This window comes from Podospora anserina, chromosome 7 (genome assembly GCF_000226545.1).
Source record: "Podospora anserina S mat+ genomic DNA chromosome 7, supercontig 1".
Lineage (NCBI taxonomy): Eukaryota > Fungi > Ascomycota > Sordariomycetes > Sordariales > Podosporaceae > Podospora > Podospora anserina.
In genome coordinates this window covers 2,313,792-2,332,826 of record NW_001914854.1, presented here as the reverse complement: position 1 = coordinate 2,332,826, position 19,035 = coordinate 2,313,792, and the positions used below count along the sequence as shown (strand labels likewise).

Sequence of the window (19,035 nt, the reverse complement as noted above, 5' to 3'; positions counted from 1 at the left end):
CATCCGCTCTTCACAACCCAACCAACAAGGCCAAGATATCAAAAGCAAAAACGGAATATTGCCCATCATCTACTTACCCTCCTCCCCCACAATCTTGACCTCCTCCACAAACCTAACCTGCTGCCCCTCCTCCTTCTTCCCCCTCATGACCAACCCCTCCTCCTCCAACTCCTTATCCTCCGCCTCCAACCTCCTCTCTTCCTGCGCCGGCGTCCCCGCCCCCCTCCTCTTGGGCGTCACCATCCCCGCCAGGTTAACCCCGCTCCCCACCGGCGTAACCGGCCTGCTCACCCCCCCGCCGTGAAACCCGCTGAAAAAACTGATGCTCTCCCTTTGCGCGACATACTCGCTGTCCATGTACCCCAACAACCCCGGAATCTCACTCGTGTGCTTCCCCTTGATCCTGCTCACCTCCGCGCTCGAATAATTCGTCAGACACCTCCCCACCTCCTGCGGTTGCTGCCCAGGGTGTTTCTTATCCACGACACAGATCCGGACCGCTTCCTGCTGGTGGAAAGTCCCCTCCACGTCGACAACTCCGACGGGTAAAAGACCGGCTTTGTTCAAAAGGGCCTTGTAGCAGCCCGTGTCGATGAACAACGTGCCGTGGGGGCGTAAACCGTGCAGGATCCAGAAGTAGCGATCCCTGACTGGGTGAGGGGAGGGAAGGAAGCGGGTGTGGAGGGGAATGGCTGGTTTCTTGAGGGAGGAGGTGGAGGAGGACATGATTTCTGGAGTGTCGCCCTCCTCCGAGTCGGAGCCGGATTTGGACGGAGAGCCGGGGGACCGGGAGGACTGGATGTATTTGACAATGTTGACAATGTTCCCCGGGTTGGATGATTTGGTAATGACTGTTGTCACCCCCGCCGAGGTGGCCAGTCTGGCAGCGACGATCTTGGTGGACATTCCCCCCGTCCCGAGGGAGGAGCCGGCCGTTGAGACGTCTGCTACGAGGGAGGAGATGTCCTCTACTACTTCGATTGGTTGGGCGTCTGGGTTCGTCCGGGGGTTCTTGTCGTAGAGGCAGTCGACGTCTGTCATGAGGAACAACAAATCGGCGTGGACCATGGCGGCTGTGACGGCAGAGAGGGTGTCGTTGTCACCGAATTTGATCTCGGAGACGGCGAGGGTGTCGTTTTCGTTGACGATGGGGATGACGCCCATGTCGAGGAGCTCGTTGATTGTTCTTTGGGCGTTGAGGTAGCGTGATCGCTAAAGGGGGAGGGTGTGTAAGTGGTATGTTACACAAGGGGGGGAAATAACCAGCAAGGTAACTCACATCAGCGATATCATTCCTTGTAAGAAGAATCTGGGCGATGGGCTGTCTGAGGTGGTTGAACAGGCTGTCCCACAGGCTCATGAGCCTGCATTGGCCAATGGCTGCCAGAGCCTACATTACAGGCATGTCAGCCTCGGGTCCTTCTTGTGAGAGGGGATGAGTCAAGACAAACCTGTAGTTTGGAAAGATGCTTTGGTCTCTTTTCTACGTCCATTCTCCGGAGACCAACACCGATGGCTCCTGAAGACACAATAATGACTCTGTGGCCATCTTTTCTGAGTTTGACTGCTGTCTCGACGATCAACGTCAAGATGGAGAGCAAGGGTTCATGGCTCTTCTCGTCGACGATGGAGCTGGTTCCTGGTGTTGAGGGTTTGGTGTTAGTCAGAGGATTCACATCCAATAATTGGCTCAGACGGACACACTCACCCAGCTTGATCACGACGCCAAGTGGACGAGGACCCCTCATGGCTGGATGTTTATAAGACAACGGTAACAAGTTAGTGGGTATGAACTAAGAGTGGAGAGGTGAGATGAGGCATGAGAGTATGAAAACTCAAGAAGGGCTGTCCTTACACGACTCGGAATCGGCCTCCATCATCTTTATAAAGGGAAAGAAAAAAAAAGACCACTTATACTCGGCAACAGAGATCAGCTTTCCTTTCCTAGAGCGTTGCGTGTTGCCGTCGTATTTTGGACGCCTGGGCAGATGCAGCTCAACCGTGGTTGCATGGAATCCCAGACACCAAGTGGAGACCCCTTTTTCCCCTTCCCTCTTCTTTGCTTGGGCAATCCTCGAGAGTCAAAATGTTTGTTTGGTGTTGGATGATTGGTCCGATGTCGGGAGGAGGGGCAGCCCGGGCGGTGACTCCACACACCGACGCCTTTTGACCGCGCCCTTTGAAAGTTACCGAGCCATTATTCTGCCCCTCTGTCTCACCGCCTGCTCGGGACTGAAAGCAGCGAACAAGGTTCTCCAGCTCAACAGGCCTTGGCAGCTCAGTTCCTGGGCAAAGAACCAGGGGCGCATTTCCATTTCGAACAGCTTGTGATATCGAGATCACATTTCAAGATATCTCGCCTTTTTCTACGCGCCAACACACCGAAATTCCAATTGGACCTATTCAGCTTCACAAATCCAATTCCCCAATTCATCATGTCCTCCCAACCACCACCACAACCATCACCACCCACTACCACCACCACATCCCCAGACCCAGCCGCCTCATCCACCCCCCCATCACAACCACAACAACCCCCCGGCTACCTCACCAACGACCCCAAACGCACAGGCTACGACCCCTCCTTAGCCTGGTACTTCAACTACTTCCGCATCCTCACCGGCCGCGTCACCCGCGAAGGCATCGAGCACTACCGCGAAGACCGCTACAAAGCCAACGAAGCCCGCGACTGCGCCCGCTGCGAAGCAGACCGCGACTGGCTCTTCCAGCACTCCCCCGTCGTCCGCTACCTCCGCGAAAAAGCTGCCGCCCTCAACGGCGACCTCGGCCCTCACAACGTCGTCTGCCGTCGCTGCCCGGGGAGAATAGCCGAAGATGGCACCGTGGTCCGTCAGACGGGAGGTTTCAGCCCAGATCACGGAATCCTCCTGTGCGCAAATGAGTTCAGAGACAGGAGTCATCTGGAGGACACACTGGCGCATGAGATGGTGCATGCGTGGGATCATCTCAGGTGGAAGGTGGATTGGATGGGGGGTATGGATTTGAAGCACGCGGCTTGTACAGAGGTTCGTCTCCCCCGCTGTTTTGCCCCCTTCTTCTCTCGGGTACTTAATGACACTGACACACTAAAAAAACAGATCAGAGCCTCCATGCTCAGCGGTGAATGCCGCTGGACGCGAGAAACCATAACCCGAGGAAACTGGACCCTCACCCAACAATTCCAAAACTGCGTCCGGATGCGAGCCATCCAATCCGTCATGAACAGACCAACGTGTAAAGACGACGTCCAAGCCACCAAAGTCGTCAACCAAGTCTGGGACTCTTGTTTCAACGACAAGAGACCATTTGAAGAAATCTACAGGTAAAACATCTCGTAAATGTAGAAAAGAAATTGTAATTAAAAAAAAAAAAGGATTAGAATTAAACACACAACCCCCCGCTACGCTATGCAATTGTTTAACCAGTGAATCAAGAGGACAAAACCCCCCTTCCCTTTCCCGTTTGATGTCCCTCCTCCCCCCCCCCCCCAATCCTCAACGCCCATATACTTGTACTTTGACCGTCATGTCATGTAAAATACCCCATCACTTTTGAAATAAACAAACCAACAACTTTGACACACCCCAACCCCAAGTCTGTGAACGATCAAGACTTCCCAAAACTCAACTTCTCCCGATTCGACGCCCTCTCCCCCTTGACGCAATGCTTGATAATCCAAGGATGATTCTGCACCTCCTCCAACGGCAACCGCTTTTCCGGATCCAGTACGAGCAGCTACATTACATCTGTCAGTATCCCATACTCAAAACATGAGAGAGCAAAAAAAACTCACCTTCTTAATCAAATCCCTCGCCTCCTTACTAACCCACTCAGGAATCGTCATATCCGCCCTCGCGATCCTCTTCTGCGTCATAATCGGCGTGTCCTCAAACGGCGCCTCCCCCACCAAAAACTCATACGTCAACACCCCCAAACTCCACAAATCCACCTTTTCATTATACCAATTATCCTTACTGCCCGACTTGATCATCTCGGGCGGTAAATAATCCAACGTCCCGCAAAGCGTCTTCCGCCTATTATTCGGCGCGTGCACTGACCACCCAAAGTCCGAAATCTTAATCTCCCCGTGAATGCCCATCAGGATGTTCTCGGGTTTGATATCCCTATGAATCACATGCTTCCTGTGCAGATACCTCAGCGCAGACGCCATTTGCGCGATATACTGCGCCGCTTTCCACTCGGGGAACCGACTTTCCTTCTGTAGGTGCTTGTACAGCTCGCCCTTGCCGGCGAATTCCAATATCAAAAAAATTCGCTTGCTGTCGTGAAAATGGCCGTAGAGCTTGAGGATGTTTGGGTGTCGGAGGTTGGACTGGATCTCGATTTCGCGGCGGACTTGTTTTTCCACGCCGGTGCCGTGTTGCAGTTCGGATTTGTAGAGAACCTTCAGAGCGCAGATGAAGGAGGATGTTCTCTCGCGGGCGAGGTAGACGCGGCCGAATTTGCCTTTTCCGAGGGGACGGCCGATTTCAAACATGCCGAGGTGGAATTGTTTTGGTATTAGAGGGGCGTCGACGTAGGAGGAGGTGGAAGACGAGGAGGAGCGGCCGTCGTTGGTGAGGACGAGTTCGTCTGACTGGCGGGAGGATAGAGAGGTGGTGGATTTGTGTTTGGTTGGGGAGGGGATTTCGTTGTTGTTGTTGTTGTTGGTGGTGGTGGTGGTGTCCTTTTCCCGCTGCTTGTTGGGGATGGCGGTGGAAGCGCTGGTCGTGGGTTGCTTGCGCTGGGCGGCCTGGGAGGGGAGAGTGACGGTGGCTGTTACCGTGTTGGCGTTTTGGGGCTGGAGGGCGACTTTGAAGAGGTTGGGCCGGCTGCTGCTATGGGAGAGTTGTGAGGCAGAGGAGGCGGTGACGGTCTATGTTTTGTTAGAATTGATGCCACAAAAATCATGTCCATGTCAAGCGCACCTTTGCCTTCTGATATGTCGATGTCGTTGTCGTCCCAATGGTCTCAAACGGGTCGTTTTCGTCCTTGACAGACATCCGCTCGAAGCGGGACTCCAATGTTCTCGAGGCCATTTTTGCAATGTGTGACAGTCAATGTCAACAGAGACCAAGAAGAGAAAAACAAAATATGTAGCGGGGAGGAAGAGAAGAAGAGGAAAAGATACCAACACCAGACGTGGAGGTGTAGGTATGTGGTCGCAGTCGCAGTCGCAGTCTGTTGCGTGTCCGGCCGGTTGTCGCATGGACAGAGATCCAGGATGTCGGGGCCAGCTTTAATGGGGGTCAATTTGGGCAGTTTGGGCGCAGCGGGTTGCTAGGCAACCGGGTCTTGACAGCCGCCCCACTTTATGGTTGGGCCAGCACACCAATAACCCTAACCTGGTTTGAGGTTGGCAGGGAAGACGGCGCTTCGGCTTGGTTTCAATGACAGGAGCCCGGTTTCTTTTGGTACCTGGCTCCATTGAGATCGAGATGCCTTGGAAGTCGTCTGTCCGCAGGATATCTAGAGCATCTCGGATTTATCACTTAAAGTATGAGTGGGTATGTCGCAGAGAACAGACCATGCAAGAATACCCTCCCTGAAAATGAGTATCTTCAATATGAAAATCGGCTACTTTGAAACTATTTTGAAGTGAACTACCTTAGCTAGGTAGCTAACAGGTGACAGTCGTTTTGGGAGCGGCATTTGACTTTCTCCGCAATTTGCAACGGCTCTGCCCCGCGGATAACTGCCCCACCAAGACTTTGGGTTCCTGAATTGCATCTGCAACTCCAAAGCTACAGCCTCACCTCTCCAAACTACATATTTTGCCCATTCGACCACAAGCCCGATCACCTCAAGACGAACTTCGAATTACAACTCAAACCCACGAAACAAACACCCACGAAACAAACACCCACGAAACAAACAAACACCCCCGACTCCAACCACCGAAACCGCTTCTACCTCAACCCCCCCGGATACCCAACAATGGACCCCCCACCACCACCATCCTCCTCCTCTACCACCACTCACCCCTCAACAACACCAACCACCTTCCCATCAACCAGCTTCCTCCCTCCCCCCTCCAGCATCCCCCGCCCCCCATCCATAGTCCAACCCCCACCCCGCACCTTCACCCACCCCCCCTTCACCATGACAACACTCAAAGCCCCCATCCTGAAATCCACCCCCATCGACCTCCTCCAGTCCCGCCTCGGCATCCCCATCCCCGAAATGATCTTCGGCGACAACCACCTCACCCTCCACCACACCCCCACCGCCTACACCCTCACCTTCACCCCCGAACCAGCCCTGGACCTAGTAGACAAAACCGGCTCCACCGGCCTCCTCAAAGTCCACTATGCCACCGCCTGGTCAGCCACACGAGAGAAAACCTCTGCTGGAATCAAAGAGGTGGTCAAGCCCTTCGATTGGAGTTACACCACCTCCTACCGCGGAACCGAAACCCCCGGTTTGGGAGGACAAAAGTTGCAAAGGGATGACAAGGCGAGGATACCAGTCGAGCTGTTACAGAGACGAGACCCGATATTGTTCGCTGATGAGGTTGTGCTCTACGAGAGCGAGCTGGATGATAACGGGGTCAGCGTCTTGACTGTTAAAGTCAGGGTGATGGAGCAGAGGATGTTGGTGCTCTGCAGGTTTTTTCTGAGGTTGGATAATGTTTTGGTTAGGGTGAGGGATACGAGGGTTTATGTTGATTTTGGGGAGGAGAGGGTTGTCAGGGAGTATACGGCTCGGGAGGGTGAGTTTGCGGAGGTGAAGAAGGTGAGTTTGCTGATCTGGTGGGAATGACAAGGGGGTTTTGCTGACGGAAGATAGAAATTATACATGGAGGGTCTGATGCCTGATCAAATCACCATTGCGTTCAGGGATGCAAACCAGATTGCGCATTTGCTCCCCGTGGTGGAGCATGAGGTTGAGAGTGTTTGTCTCGAGGGTGAGACGGGGCAGACACAGGAAGGTAGGTGATGGAAGGGGGGAAAGATGCCAATTGAGAAATGATTTATGAATGAATATTTGCCTGGCACATATCTTGCTCACTTGAGAAGTAGCAAGTTGGGTGATGTGTATAATTTGTGTATCCAGCTATGTGCAGCTAATCTGGTATGTAATCCCCGAAGAAAAACTCCAAGCTAATGCGGTCGTCGAGGCAAAGTAGTGATATTAACGACTAATAAACCCCCATAAGTACCCGAGTTGTAGTCAAGCAACCGCTATTCCCGCCCCCCCATTCCGTGTTCATCCAGCTATGTAGTGCAAAAACAAAGGTATCAAATCGTCCCATCCCATTTCATCCCAGCACAAACCCAACAGTTTTGCCTTTCCCATTCCAACCGCTCGTTTAAATGATGAAGAATCAACGAGCATCCCTCATCGGACTACTGCTCCCCTCCACCTCCTCAAACGACAGCTCCCACTGGTCCACCTCCTTGAACTTCTTCACCGCCTTTTGCAGCTCCTCACCCAATCTCTCCTTCAGCATCACCGTCGTCTCCGCTTCTGGGAGCTCCTCCTCTTCCTCGTCCTCTGGCTCATTGCTGCCGCTACCGACAACGATACTATCGCCTTCTCGGTCACCGTCAACATCACCATCATTCTCCTTCTCCTGTTCGTGAGCCTTGGAGCCATAGGTCCTGGTAACGCGCTTCTTCTTCCCCTTGGGATCAGCAGCCACAGCAGACTCTTTTTGCTTGCCCTTATTGGCTGTTGACGCAGTCTTGGAAAGGGGCTTCTTGGCTGCCCTCCTCGTGGGCGGCGGAGCTTCCTCCTCCTCTGAGGCTTCCCCGTCGTCGATATCGAACGGATCGGCACTGTGGGAGCCCTTGCGGTTCTTATTCTTGCTCGAGGTCTTTCTTCGGGGAAGGAGAGATGCGAGATCGGCTGAGCTCTTGGGTGGTGGTGGAGCCCTTTTCTTGACGACTGGGGGTTTGGATTTCGCACGGTAGTTTGGCGAGTGTGTGAGGGAGGGAGGGGAGGAGATATTCGATCCCATGCCATCGTCTTCCAGCTCTGGGGTCTTGGACGGCACAGTTCGCGTGTTGTATTTTCTCTGCGCGAGCGCATCCAGTGAAGGCCATGCGACCGGGCTACCAGCCTCAGAGGCTGGGCTGCTCGACAATGGAGGGGCCATATCCGGATCATTGTCCTCGCTCAACTGTGGCGGGGCGGAAAGCTCCCGGGGTGGCGTAGACAGAGGCGAGGAAATTGGCGGCTGCTCGTCAAGTTCGATAGACTGGTGAACATCCCCATCTTGTTGTTCCCTCGCAGGCGACTCAACTCTCGGTTCCAACTCAGCATCAATATCAAAGTCCAAATCCGGCCCATCTCCACTCCCCATCTCCATATCGCCCCCGTCCACCGCCAACCTCTTCTCCCTCCCATCCTCATGGCTCTCCAAACTCTTCCTCTTTCTCGACCCAGCCGCAACCGGCGACCCATCCACACTCTCCACCCCCCTCGACCGTCCCCTCGTACTCCTCCTCTTCCCCCCATCAACAGGCGAAACCTCCCCCTCATCCTCCCTCCCAAGCACCTCTCTATTCCTCCCCGCCTGGCTCCCCCGCGAAACACTCCTGACCCTCCTCTCCTTCCTCCCCGTCCCAAGTATACTCGGCTCCCTCTGCCTTCTCTTGAACCTCCCAAAGCTAATGGTCGTACTAATACTCGGCGTCCCCTGGCCCCTACTACTCGGCCTAATCAACCCGCTCTCCCCCCTGCCCTGAACACTACTCTGCCTCGGCCTCCTCTTAAACCCCGCAATGTTAAAAGTCGAAGTATCCGTCGCCCTTGACACCCCCTCAACCTCAGTCGACTCATCCCCCAGCCCCAAACTACTATCATCATCCAGAGTCCCCAGTGTCACATCCAACTCTGACCCGTCCTTAGACGCAGAGGTCACATCCCGCAACCTGGCTAAGGCATCATCGCGTTGTTTTCTCGAGCTGTCCAACGCGCGGACTTGGTCTGGTTCAAGCTCGAGGGTGTGCTGTTGTTCGGCGGCGGCGCTCTTTTTGGCCGAGGCGCGGAGTTTCCGCCGCTCTTTTTCGGCGTCGCTCACGTCGTAGATGTCGCTTGGGAGTTCAGTCCCGGCTCGCTCGGCCTGCGCGGGCTTGGGCAACACAGGAATAGGCGGTGGCGAGGAGGAATTTCCCGTCGCAGCCGTGGCCATTGGGCGGGTGCGCGTTGTTGCGCGATCGCGCTTGGGGCGAGGCATCGTGAACTTTTTCTGCTTTGGTGGGTGGTGTTATTGCGCGGCGATTATTTGTCTGTTATCCGATGTTGATGATAATTCGTCCTGTGTGTGTAGAATTCCGATTGCGCGATCAAGATAGTTTTGCTATCCGGTATCAACCTTGGGAAGAAAGTTGCGACCTTCTCTTCGTCCCAAAAGGTTTAAAACCACAAAACGCGTCTTTGCACAGACAACAAAAAGCCAAAGAACGCGTTCCCCACACCCCTCTTGGCGCTCGCCCCCCCCCCCCCGCGTTGGTCCAAGCTCCCCTGCCCCTGTCAACGACCACCAATTACGTCACGGCTCCCCTATGCACACACCGCAACCCCCAGCTTCACCTCACTCACCAACCAACCACAGCTCACCACTTGCATGTCCATTACCTACCCTCACTCACCCCTTTTATGTCCGATCCGGATCATAATGCTCACCACTCTCACCAAACTCTCACCATCTACAGTATCTCCCTCAACAACCAAAATGGCCACCCGTCTCCTCCTCAACCGCACCCTCCGCCCAGCCCTCAGCCTCGGCCTCACAACCTCCCTCCTCGCAATCCACAACCAAAGACCAATGCGCATGGATGCCATCCCTTCGTCTAACAAATCCTTCTCAACCACCCGTCCCGAGAGAAAAGACCGGCTAGACCCAGAAATCATCAAACAGCTTTCTGGCGGTAGTCTCTCAGGTATGATTTTGAATCCCTTCTCTCACATCGTCATATACAATCATCCTAACACGTACCCCATCACAGGCTTCGCCGTCGGCCTCCTAGTCTCCGTCTTCTCCAAAACCCTCGTCCTCCTGGCAGGAATAGGTATGCTCACCATCCAAGTAAGTAAGGCGACTAATACTTATTTTATTGTTATTTCTCATCACCAAGAAAACTAGTGATAATACTTCATCCCTGATGTAGACACGTCTCCGTGCCTCGCACACTTTCATCATTCTTGCTAACACCCTCCACCAGGTCGCCTCTCGCTCCGGACTCGACCTGGTCAAGTACCTCCGCCTCCGTGAGCGTTTCCAGGGTTCCCGCATCCTAGCGGCCCTCAACCAACACACTGCCTTCAAGCTCTCCTTTGCCATTGCCTTTGCCATGTCGGCCTTCATGTCCTTTTAATTCTGAAAAAGTCCGTTAGGGGTATACGTTCTAGACAATCCCGACTAGAAAAAAAAATTCAAAATTCTTCCCCACCATGACAACAAGGCAATCAAAAAGGCTGCGTCTCCCGCAACAACCAGGCCTTTGTCAAAGGATCGTTCTCAAAGTATCCAAGCGTCTTCTCGAGAATCTTCTTGTTGGCCCGGTTCAGCCAATCCTTTTCATCCGGTGTGAGAAGGGTCTCATCAATGAGATTGCGGGCGTACGGAACCATGGTGACATGCTCGAATCCGAGGTATGGCTTGTCGCCAAACGAATGCTCCGTCTTGACCTCCTTCACAATGGCGAGGTTTTCAATGCGGATACCGAATGCTTCATCTTCGTAGTAGCCTGGTTCGATCGAGAGCACATTGCCAGCGGCCAGGGCAACGTCGATATACTGTTTCCTTGTACCGATGCCGATGGGCCCCTCGTGCACGTTTAGGAACGAGCCTACACCGTGGCCTGTACCATGGCGATAGTCGAGGCCATATTTCTAATCATCTGTCAGCGGGTACCACTTTGCATCCACACATCCTTAGACTCACCCAAAGAAATTGACGGGCCATGACATCGATGGCGAAACCACTTGTTCCCTTGGGGAAGACTACCGAATCCAAGGCGATGTTGCCCTTGAGAACCAAGGTGTAAGCCTTCTTTTCCTTGGCGGTTGGCGTTCCAAAATGAAGCGTTCTGGTGGTGTCTGTGGTGCCGTCCAGGTACTGAGCCCCGGAATCGCAGAGGTAGATGGCGTTGGGATCAATGATCTTGCAGGCACCCTTCTCTGGCTTGTAGTGAATGACAGCAGCACTAATACCTCGTCAGCAACCACCGCATCCCGTCTCTCACAAAGAGAAGTACTCACTTCGCCCCTGTCGAGGAAATAGTATCAAAGGAAAGTCCAACAAAGTCCTTGTGCTTTGATCTGATCTGCTCCAGCTTGTCGGCCGCATCCACCTCATCCAGCTGAGCCTTCTGGTTCACAAGTTGGTCTTCCAACCAGGCAAAGAACTCTGTCAGAGCAGCGCCGTCGCGAATGTGGCAGTTTCTCATGCCGTTCAATTCAACATCATTCTTGACAGCCTTGGCATCACCAACTGGACTCCGGACTTCATCGACAAACTTGTTACCTCCCAATGCCAGCTTCAGAGCCCATGACCCCTTACTCGAAATGAGATACTTCCTGGGCTTGGCGTCCTTGGAATCGGCCTCTGCTCGGCGAGCAAGCTCCTCGCTGTCCTCAAACAGAGCACCATAGGGCTTAATGGTAACCTTGTTTCGTTCAAGATAGGTCTTGCACTCGTCGGTCAATTTCGCTTCGTCAATGTAAAGTGTAGCCGAGGCCTGCGTCACAATCGCGTACGAAAAGAAGACCGGGTTGTAAGCGATATCGCTGCCGCGGAGGTTGAAGAGCCAAGCGATCTCGTCAAGCATGGAAAGAACAAAACCAGCCGCCTTCTTCTTATCCAGCTCCTTGCGGAGATCGGCAAGCTTCGCTGCCGTGTCCTTTCCAGCGTATTGCTGGCCCAAGAGGAATACACTGTTGCTGGGGCGAGGTGGTTGCTCAGAGCCCCAGACAAGGTCTACCAGGTTTTCCTTGATCCCAACAAGACCACCACCACCGGCGTTTTTGATATCCTCATCGAGCTTCTCGGCAATGGCGCTGGAAATCAGCTGAGGGTCGACACCAATCAGCTTACCACCCTCTGCTTCCTGCGTCGCCCATTCCTGCCAGGTTGGTACATCCTGCATACCAGTCTTGAGCAAATACCAGTTGGAATCCAGCTGCTTGGAAGCTTGGTTGAAGTATCGGCCGTCTGTGGCGAGAGCTGCCTTGTCCAGGGTCACGATGGCGGTTCCTGCTGACCCGGAGAAGCCAGAGATGAATGTGCGGCGGGCATCGCAGTCGGCGATATACTCGGAAGCATGGCTATCTTCGGATGGTACAACTGGAAGAACCAGGTGTTAGCTGCGGCTGTTGGAGGAGATAAGACGAAAGGCATCTCCTGACGTTGGTGGATGGATAAGGGCGGCGTGAGAGATGGTTGTATAACCTACCATAGACATGAAGGTTGCGCTCCTTCATCAAGGACCGCAGGGCGGCCAGCCGGCTCGTGGTATCAACAGTCACCATCTCTTCAACAAGTGTCGTCTTAGTAGCACTGTTGCTCAGGAGTTGGGCTTGGGTGCGGAATCGTCTCTTAGTACGGAACGGGGCGAGGGGGGAGCTGGTGTTGATAGCTTGGCGAGCTCTAGGTACAGCGGATGCAGCAGAAGCTTGGAACAGAGAGAGTGCTGTTAAGCTAGGAAGGGCCCATATATGGCGCATGAGGAGGCAGGTAGTCTCTATATATCTATTGGCGAGGTGGGTTGGTCGGACCAAACACACCACTCACAACGTGTTGGCCGGCACCGAAGAAAGTGCCGGAATGCAGGGGACGGAAGGGTATAACGAAACAATAGAAGAAGCGTCCCACAACCGGAGCAAGCCTTGAATTGTTCTCAAAGACCGGCTTCTTGAAGATGGTTGGTTGGTTGAGTTGCGTTGTCGTGGGCTTCTCAGATTCCCAAGTTAAGTGCTAGCTTGGTGGGAGCTGATGAGGGGTCCTTGAGTGGGTGAGGTTGCCCGCATTCAGTGCATCGAGCCCCACCCTATGCTGCCCGCTCCTCTGCAAGGCGCTGGCCCCGCCGCCGTATTGGGAAGGGGGAACCCGGGCAGCATCTCCCATGTAAATGAAGACGGCATTTCGCGGCAAGTTTCTGATGCTCCTGAAGGTAACCATTGTGATAGATTGGGAGCTCTGGGAGACCTCACGTGGCATTCTGTTGAAAGGACTGGCCTCCACCAGTACCGTCAACTGGCTTGCCGTATGGTTATCCACATGATGCATGGTCTCACCCGCACGGGAACCTGAGGGTGACACTTGTGAGTGGTGTATATGGGGTGCAGCAACGACAGCTGATAAGAGTGTGGTCGGAACTTGAGGTGTGTCCTCGATCTCCAGCTGAAGGGAATGACCAAACTAGCAACGCTGTTGAATATACAAGCACTCTTCAATAGAGACATATTGCTGATATCAAACTCGATAAGGGGAACCCCACTAGAGAGTAAGAGTTGCCTAGCATCACTGAAATGTCCAACAAGGCAGCCACGACCGAATAACATTCAGCCCATACAATAGGTAAGCAAAAAGAATTTCCCAAAGACAGTTCTCCTGATTTTAGGTGTCCATTCTGCCACACAGAACAAATAAACTATCCATAACATCAGCAAGGTTCACTAACAAGGGAAGGACCGAGCTTGTCTGCTAGGAAAAAGGTCAACCAATCAGAACCACTTCTCTTGACACCCGACCTCTAACAGCACTTCATCTTTTTCAGACCAGACGACACACAACTGCAACATCAGAAACCAACTTTAAACCAAACTTATCCAACACGGCTATGGATCCGTTACCACTACCAACAAGCCTCGCCGAGGTGGAAGCAGTAAGTGATGTCTCCTGCCGCCAGCTGGGTGGCTGCTCGCAAACGAAAAAGAAATCATGTGTTAACACCCAACCCACAGTTGATCCGAGCGCTCTATCAGCCAAACCCCCCTGAAACCATCTCCAGAATACAAGAGGTTCTTCAGCGACTTCAGAGGTCACCGGAAGGGTGGCAGCTTGCCGAGAGTCTCATTGCTCACCCAGAAGACAACATCAGGTTTTACGCCGCGCTAACCCTGATTGTCAAACTCAACCGAGATAGGTACATAGCTCCAGTGCGGCCCTCCTCGCCACCATCAAGACCTGAACACTAACCATGTATGTAGCGCTGGTCTGAATGAAGACGATGCCAAGCTTCTTCTTGAGAACATCATCAGCTGGACCATCCAGTCGCTGAGCGACGGGGCGGCTCCCTTCGTTACCAAGAAGCTGTGTTCGGCGCTCATTACCTACTTTGTACTTTTCTCCCACGTGTGGCCCGCCTGCGTTCGTCATTTTATCTATTGCCTGGATCTCGGCAGAGGCGTGCCCATAGAGAATCTAGATGATGCCTTGTCGACAGACATCCTCGTGGGTAATCTGGATAGCCAGAACCTCAAGGTGGCTATTTGGTTTGTCACGTCGTTGGTGGAGGAAGTCGGCAAGACCGACATGAACTCGATCAAATAGTAAGTTCCTTCGATCTACGAAATGTGATGACTACTTACGATAGTACAGTGCAGATGTCCACCAAAGACTCGCCAAAAACGGCCAGGACGCCACTTGTCTCCTCGCCCGCGGCTTTGTTCCACCTATTGACGAGGTCGGGCTCAAGACTCAGGAGGAAACACTGGCATGCTTCCAGGTAAGTCACATCGACGGCATCATGTTCTTGACAGATGAAGGAGCCAACACTAGACCTAGGCTTGGATCCTTTACGCCCAACGAGCGTCGTCCGATGTAGACCTGTTGGTGACACCACTCCGACAACTGGTTGATCCAGCATTGCAATGCTTCACCAACGAACATCTTTTTCAAGCTACCGCCGAGCTCTTCAGTGATGTGCTGCAGAACTACTCGGGTTTCTTCACCAAAGCGCACTATGACGCGCTTTCTTCTTTCTTTGAAAGCCAGTGGGCTGCGAACCACTATCAGCAAATTCTCCACGGGAACCACCGCGAGGATGGAATTTCTTTTGGACTACTGATGCTAGCCTACGGCGATGCCCAGGTGCAAGCCTTGCTGGAGGGTACAGACGAGCGGTCTCAGAGATTCCTGGAAAGCTTAAGTGGGCTTCTTGCCACTGACGGGTACTTGGTCGGAGATGACGCCATCTTCGTGCCCGCCCTCGAGTTCTGGTCAACCTTCATTGAAACAATGATCGACTGCACCTTCTCGGACGGGGATCAGTCACCTGTCTGGAAACCATATGCTGAACGGCACCTTAAGGCGGTGGTGACAAACAGCTGGCGCAAGATCCAGTGGCCCTCAGCAGAAATCTTTGCTGAATGGGACTCTGCTGAGCGTGCTGCATTCTGTGACGCCAGAAAGGATGTTGCAGATATGCTTCAGTCAGTTTTCACCCTCGAAGGTCTGGATCTCATTTCTTTCTTCGCCAACCTCTTCCTTCAAGCGCTCGCCTCACAGTCGTGGGCCGAGCTTGAGGCCACGGCGTTCTGTCTTGGTGCTCTCTCCGATTGTATCTCTGAGGACAGCAAGTATGATGCCGAGCTGAGCAAGGTCTTTGCTTCTCAATTCTTTGACCTTCTTGGTCAGGGCCAAGCCGCCGTACCACTGCGCCTCCGCCAGACGGGGCTGTCGTTGATCGAGAGGTACTGCGAGTACTTTGAGCGCCATGCAGACTACCTGCCGAATGCCCTGAATCTTCTCTTCGCTGCTGTGGGGGACTCTGTTCTCGGTGGCCCTTCGGCACGGTCGATCTCTACCCTTTGCTCTTCGTGCCGTACCATTTTGACTGGCGAGGCCGGCACATTCATCAGACACTACCAGGACATCCGTGGAAGACAGGTGCTTGATGCTCTAGCCGAGGAGAGGATCGTGCTTGCCGTTGCCTCCATCATCCAGTCCATCACGGACGAAAATGAGAAGCTGCAGAAATTCGAGGAGCTTTACACGATCTTCAAGAAGGACTTTGAGTTCGCCGTCCAGCTCAGATCACAGCCTGGCTTGGTGGACCTGACAAACCCAAATGTCCTGAGGGGTCTTGATCCCCCTATTCCCTCATCTCTTCCACTTGTGGAGGGCATCTCCCTCCACATTGCACTTCGGTCAATGAGGTGCATTGCCAGCATGTCGAAAGGCATGCAAGATGTCAAGGAGTCTCCTGTGGATTTGGAAGACGAATCGCAGGTTGCCAGAACAAGCGAGAAGCTTGCTGCGCTACAGTCCGACATTGTCAGCCTTCTCATAGGCGTTCAGCAAGTTTTCAGCACTACAGGAGAGATTGTAGAGATTATCTGCAACATCCTGCGTGCTGGGTTCTCAGAGACGGAACCAGGCCCATTTGTCTTCCCTGCTGACATCGTCACCAACTACTTTGTTCAACAGCCGTTTGAGACGCCTCGGATGGGAACGCTTCTCAGCACCGCTTGCTCCTTTGTGGGGTCGCTATACAGAGGGCCAAAGGCGATTGTGCCGAATCAGCTCGTCCGCCTGTTGCCATGGGTCATTGCCTTGCTTCAGAAGCTCCCAGGTAACCCTCCACACCCCTTTTTCTCACTATCTCATCACACCTAGCTGACACAGCCCCAGAACCAGAAGCAGACACGGAAATCTCCCAAAACGGCATCTGCCTCATCGACAGAGTCCTGTCCAAATACCCCGAAGTCCTCTTCCAAGTCCAACCGGGGCAAATGCTCGAGTTTTTTTTCATGTTCACGCTCAAAGTCCTCAACGGGAAGGAACCCCTTCCCAAAACTGCCGCAGCTGACTTTTGGGTATGTTAACCCCCCACCTCCCTTTGCTCCCAAACCACACTAACCTTTTTTTTTTTTTCATAGAGCAACTTTATAACCCTCAAACCCCCCTCCCCAAACCTCGCCTCCCACGTCTCCAACGCAATGTCTTACTTTGGCCCGTTGTTGGCGCAAACATTAATCAACAATATTGGCGGGAATGCTGCCAGATCAGAGCTGGATAAACTCAGTGAACCGCTCAAGAAGCTGGTTACTCAGCAGGTTCAGGCGCAACTTGGCTGGAGGGGGCGCTGACGAGGACAGATGAGGGGGGGAACGGCGGCGGTTTTCCAAGTGCGGCGGCGGAGAGGGTTAGCATGGCTGAGAGGGCGGCGTTTTTGAAAAAGGTGGTTGGGCTGAGGGGGGCGAGGCAGACGAATCAGGTTGTGAGGGAGTTTTGGTTGCTTTGTAGGGGGAGTAGTTTTGCTTATGTTTCTTAGGCCGGGGGGGGAGGGGGGCATGAAGCAGAGATGGAGTGGATTGGGGAGGGGGAGGGGTAGGTTTTGGTTTGAGGGAAGGGGTGGTTTGGTGTATGGGTTGTTTGTGGGTGTTGCATAACTGAGAGGGTGGGAGTGAGTACCTGAAGATGTTGGAGGGGTGTTTACTGGTAGTGAGGGATATTTCTAGTACTATCGAGGGCATTTACGGAAGAGTACCCATGTAGGAAAATGCCAGATTTTACCGCCATGGTGTTCATTGTATCTGAGGCATTGTTTGATTGGGTTGGTTATTTTGCAGTTAATCCAGAGATGAAGAAGAACATTGACGCAGGTATCAAGAAAGAAAGCATAACAGCCTGAAATGAAAACTAAAAGTAGCGAGAAGAAAAGTGACGGAGTGTATAGAGAAGGAATGCAAAAAATGCAAAAGAGAAGTTGATATGCATCAGCCGTGAATCGAACACGGGGCCCATCGATGGCAACGATGGATTTTACCACTAAACCACTGATGCTGGTTCATTGATGACGTTGGCAGCAGAGTTAGGTCCTATGTCTCACATCTTTCTCGGCTCAGCATAACCACAAAATATCACCAGCCAGGCAGTTGGCAAGTCACCACTCGATATTCAGCCGAAAAGGAAAGGGGAATAAGTGTTTCGGACATGACACGTAGTAACCACACCCATCCTTACAGAAGAAACCAAGGCGATATGAAGCCAGACGAGTCATGTAATCCGAAACATGATAAATAGCGGACTGGGGTGGGTGGAAAGGAAAGGACTTGAAACCGTCACCAATCATGCACCCATGAGACAAGTCACAAAGTCGCCAAACCACCCGACATAAATGTAACCCATGAATTTATACCCTCTGTGTAACTAAGACCTCTCTTCTCCCAGGTGACCAACGAATTCCCCCATCCAGAGAGGCAGGCACTGTAGAACATCCATCCCTCAAGCCCAATCCCGTCTGTTCATAAACCCAGTCGCCAAACGTCCAGGTCTGAGGTCTTCCCACAAGTCAAGCGCATCCCGTCTACCACCTTCCCTTCCCTCCCGACTCCCATGCTCCATCGCCATATACCCAGCCAGGCCAAGTACCTAGTCCAGTAACTCAAGTCCAGACCACCACCAACCCCCCGTCGAGGCTAATAAAGGGGCCCCTTTGCCAACTGTTGACAAAGACCCAACAAAGGAATCCCAAACCCCTAACCCCAACCCCAAGTCAGTGTGTCATACACACGGCAGTCGTGGACGCATAAGCAAATCCGCTTTTTTAAAACCACTGATGCTTAATTTCCTCTCGCAAAAATGCGCCTTTCTCGCTAATGGTACACAAACAAAAACAATAAATCGAAAGAAGACCACCACCAGCACCAGCGCCACCATCACCGCCTCTCCTTCACCCCCTTGCCCATCGCTTTTTTTATTGACCCACCCAACAAACAGAAAATGACAAAACCTTCGCTCCCTCCCAAATCCCTTTCCCAACCCAACCAACCCCCGCCATAAAAAAAACTCCCAGGTATGATGTTAAAAATCCCAAACCCCCCAAACCCAGTGCCCCAAATCGAAAAAAGCTCAGGTTGTTTGGTGTCAAGGATGTCGGGGGGAAAAACCACCCGAAGAAAAATGTATCAACCCGATTGCGTGAAATAAAAGACCGAGTCTAAAGGTATGTTCGGTTATAAACACGACTGAAAAAAAAAAAAAAAAAAAAAAAAAAAAAAAAAAAAGAAAAAAGGACCGCGCCGCCGGTGCAATTAATCGGCGCTTGTGAACAACTCTCTGCTTTGTAGCTCCTTCTC

At 52.9% G+C, this 19,035-nt stretch overlaps 8 protein-coding genes across 8 annotated transcripts, besides 1 other annotated feature; 4 read left to right on the top strand and 4 right to left on the bottom strand.

Annotated features, from left to right (window-relative positions):
* Nucleotides 1-69: 69 nt before the first annotated feature.
* On the bottom strand, nt 70-1,793 carry PODANS_7_8520 (uncharacterized protein; the record flags this gene model as incomplete). Its single annotated transcript, XM_001908178.1, has 3 exons — nt 70-1,212; nt 1,280-1,390; nt 1,452-1,793. Coding segments are annotated over 3 exons (1,596 nt in total), but the record flags the coding sequence as incomplete, so codon positions are not given.
* Nucleotides 1,794-2,435: 642 nt separating this feature from the next.
* Nucleotides 2,436-3,326, top strand: PODANS_7_8510 (uncharacterized protein; the record flags this gene model as incomplete). Its single annotated transcript, XM_001908177.1, has 1 exon — nt 2,436-3,326. One exon carries the CDS (start codon nt 2,436-2,438, stop codon nt 3,324-3,326), a length of 891 nt encoding a protein of 296 aa, XP_001908212.1.
* Nucleotides 3,327-3,606: 280 nt separating this feature from the next.
* On the bottom strand, nt 3,607-5,039 carry PODANS_7_8500 (uncharacterized protein; the record flags this gene model as incomplete). Its single annotated transcript, XM_001908176.1, has 3 exons — nt 3,607-3,735; nt 3,794-4,876; nt 4,929-5,039. The coding sequence occupies 3 exons, from the start codon at nt 5,037-5,039 to the stop codon at nt 3,607-3,609; spliced, it is 1,323 nt and encodes a 440-aa protein (XP_001908211.1).
* An 898-nt stretch (nt 5,040-5,937) lies between these two features.
* PODANS_7_8490 (uncharacterized protein) lies at nt 5,938-6,939 on the top strand (the record flags this gene model as incomplete). Its single annotated transcript, XM_001908175.1, has 2 exons — nt 5,938-6,735; nt 6,790-6,939. 2 exons carry the CDS (start codon nt 5,938-5,940, stop codon nt 6,937-6,939), a joined length of 948 nt encoding a protein of 315 aa, XP_001908210.1.
* A 388-nt stretch (nt 6,940-7,327) lies between these two features.
* Nucleotides 7,328-9,184, bottom strand: PODANS_7_8480 (uncharacterized protein; the record flags this gene model as incomplete). The annotated part of the gene is made up of 1 exon (XM_001908174.1): nt 7,328-9,184. One exon carries the CDS (start codon nt 9,182-9,184, stop codon nt 7,328-7,330), a length of 1,857 nt encoding a protein of 618 aa, XP_001908209.1.
* Nucleotides 9,185-9,574: 390 nt separating this feature from the next.
* PODANS_7_8475 (uncharacterized protein) lies at nt 9,575-10,325 on the top strand (the record flags this gene model as incomplete). The annotated part of the gene is made up of 3 exons (XM_001908173.1): nt 9,575-9,890; nt 9,957-10,040; nt 10,174-10,325. The coding sequence occupies 3 exons, from the start codon at nt 9,575-9,577 to the stop codon at nt 10,323-10,325; spliced, it is 552 nt and encodes a 183-aa protein (XP_001908208.1).
* Nucleotides 10,326-10,416: 91 nt separating this feature from the next.
* On the bottom strand, nt 10,417-12,675 carry PODANS_7_8470 (uncharacterized protein; the record flags this gene model as incomplete). The annotated part of the gene is made up of 4 exons (XM_001908172.1): nt 10,417-10,842; nt 10,895-11,156; nt 11,212-12,295; nt 12,405-12,675. The coding sequence occupies 4 exons, from the start codon at nt 12,673-12,675 to the stop codon at nt 10,417-10,419; spliced, it is 2,043 nt and encodes a 680-aa protein (XP_001908207.1).
* Nucleotides 12,676-13,790: 1,115 nt separating this feature from the next.
* PODANS_7_8460 (uncharacterized protein) lies at nt 13,791-17,228 on the top strand (the record flags this gene model as incomplete). Its single annotated transcript, XM_001908171.1, has 8 exons — nt 13,791-13,835; nt 13,915-14,096; nt 14,161-14,470; nt 14,547-14,678; nt 14,738-16,526; nt 16,598-16,770; nt 16,834-16,978; nt 17,053-17,228. 8 exons carry the CDS (start codon nt 13,791-13,793, stop codon nt 17,226-17,228), a joined length of 2,952 nt encoding a protein of 983 aa, XP_001908206.1.
* A 441-nt stretch (nt 17,229-17,669) lies between these two features.
* Nucleotides 17,670-17,740, bottom strand: a tRNA (tRNA-Gly).
* Between the last annotated feature and the right edge of the window lie 1,295 nt (nt 17,741-19,035).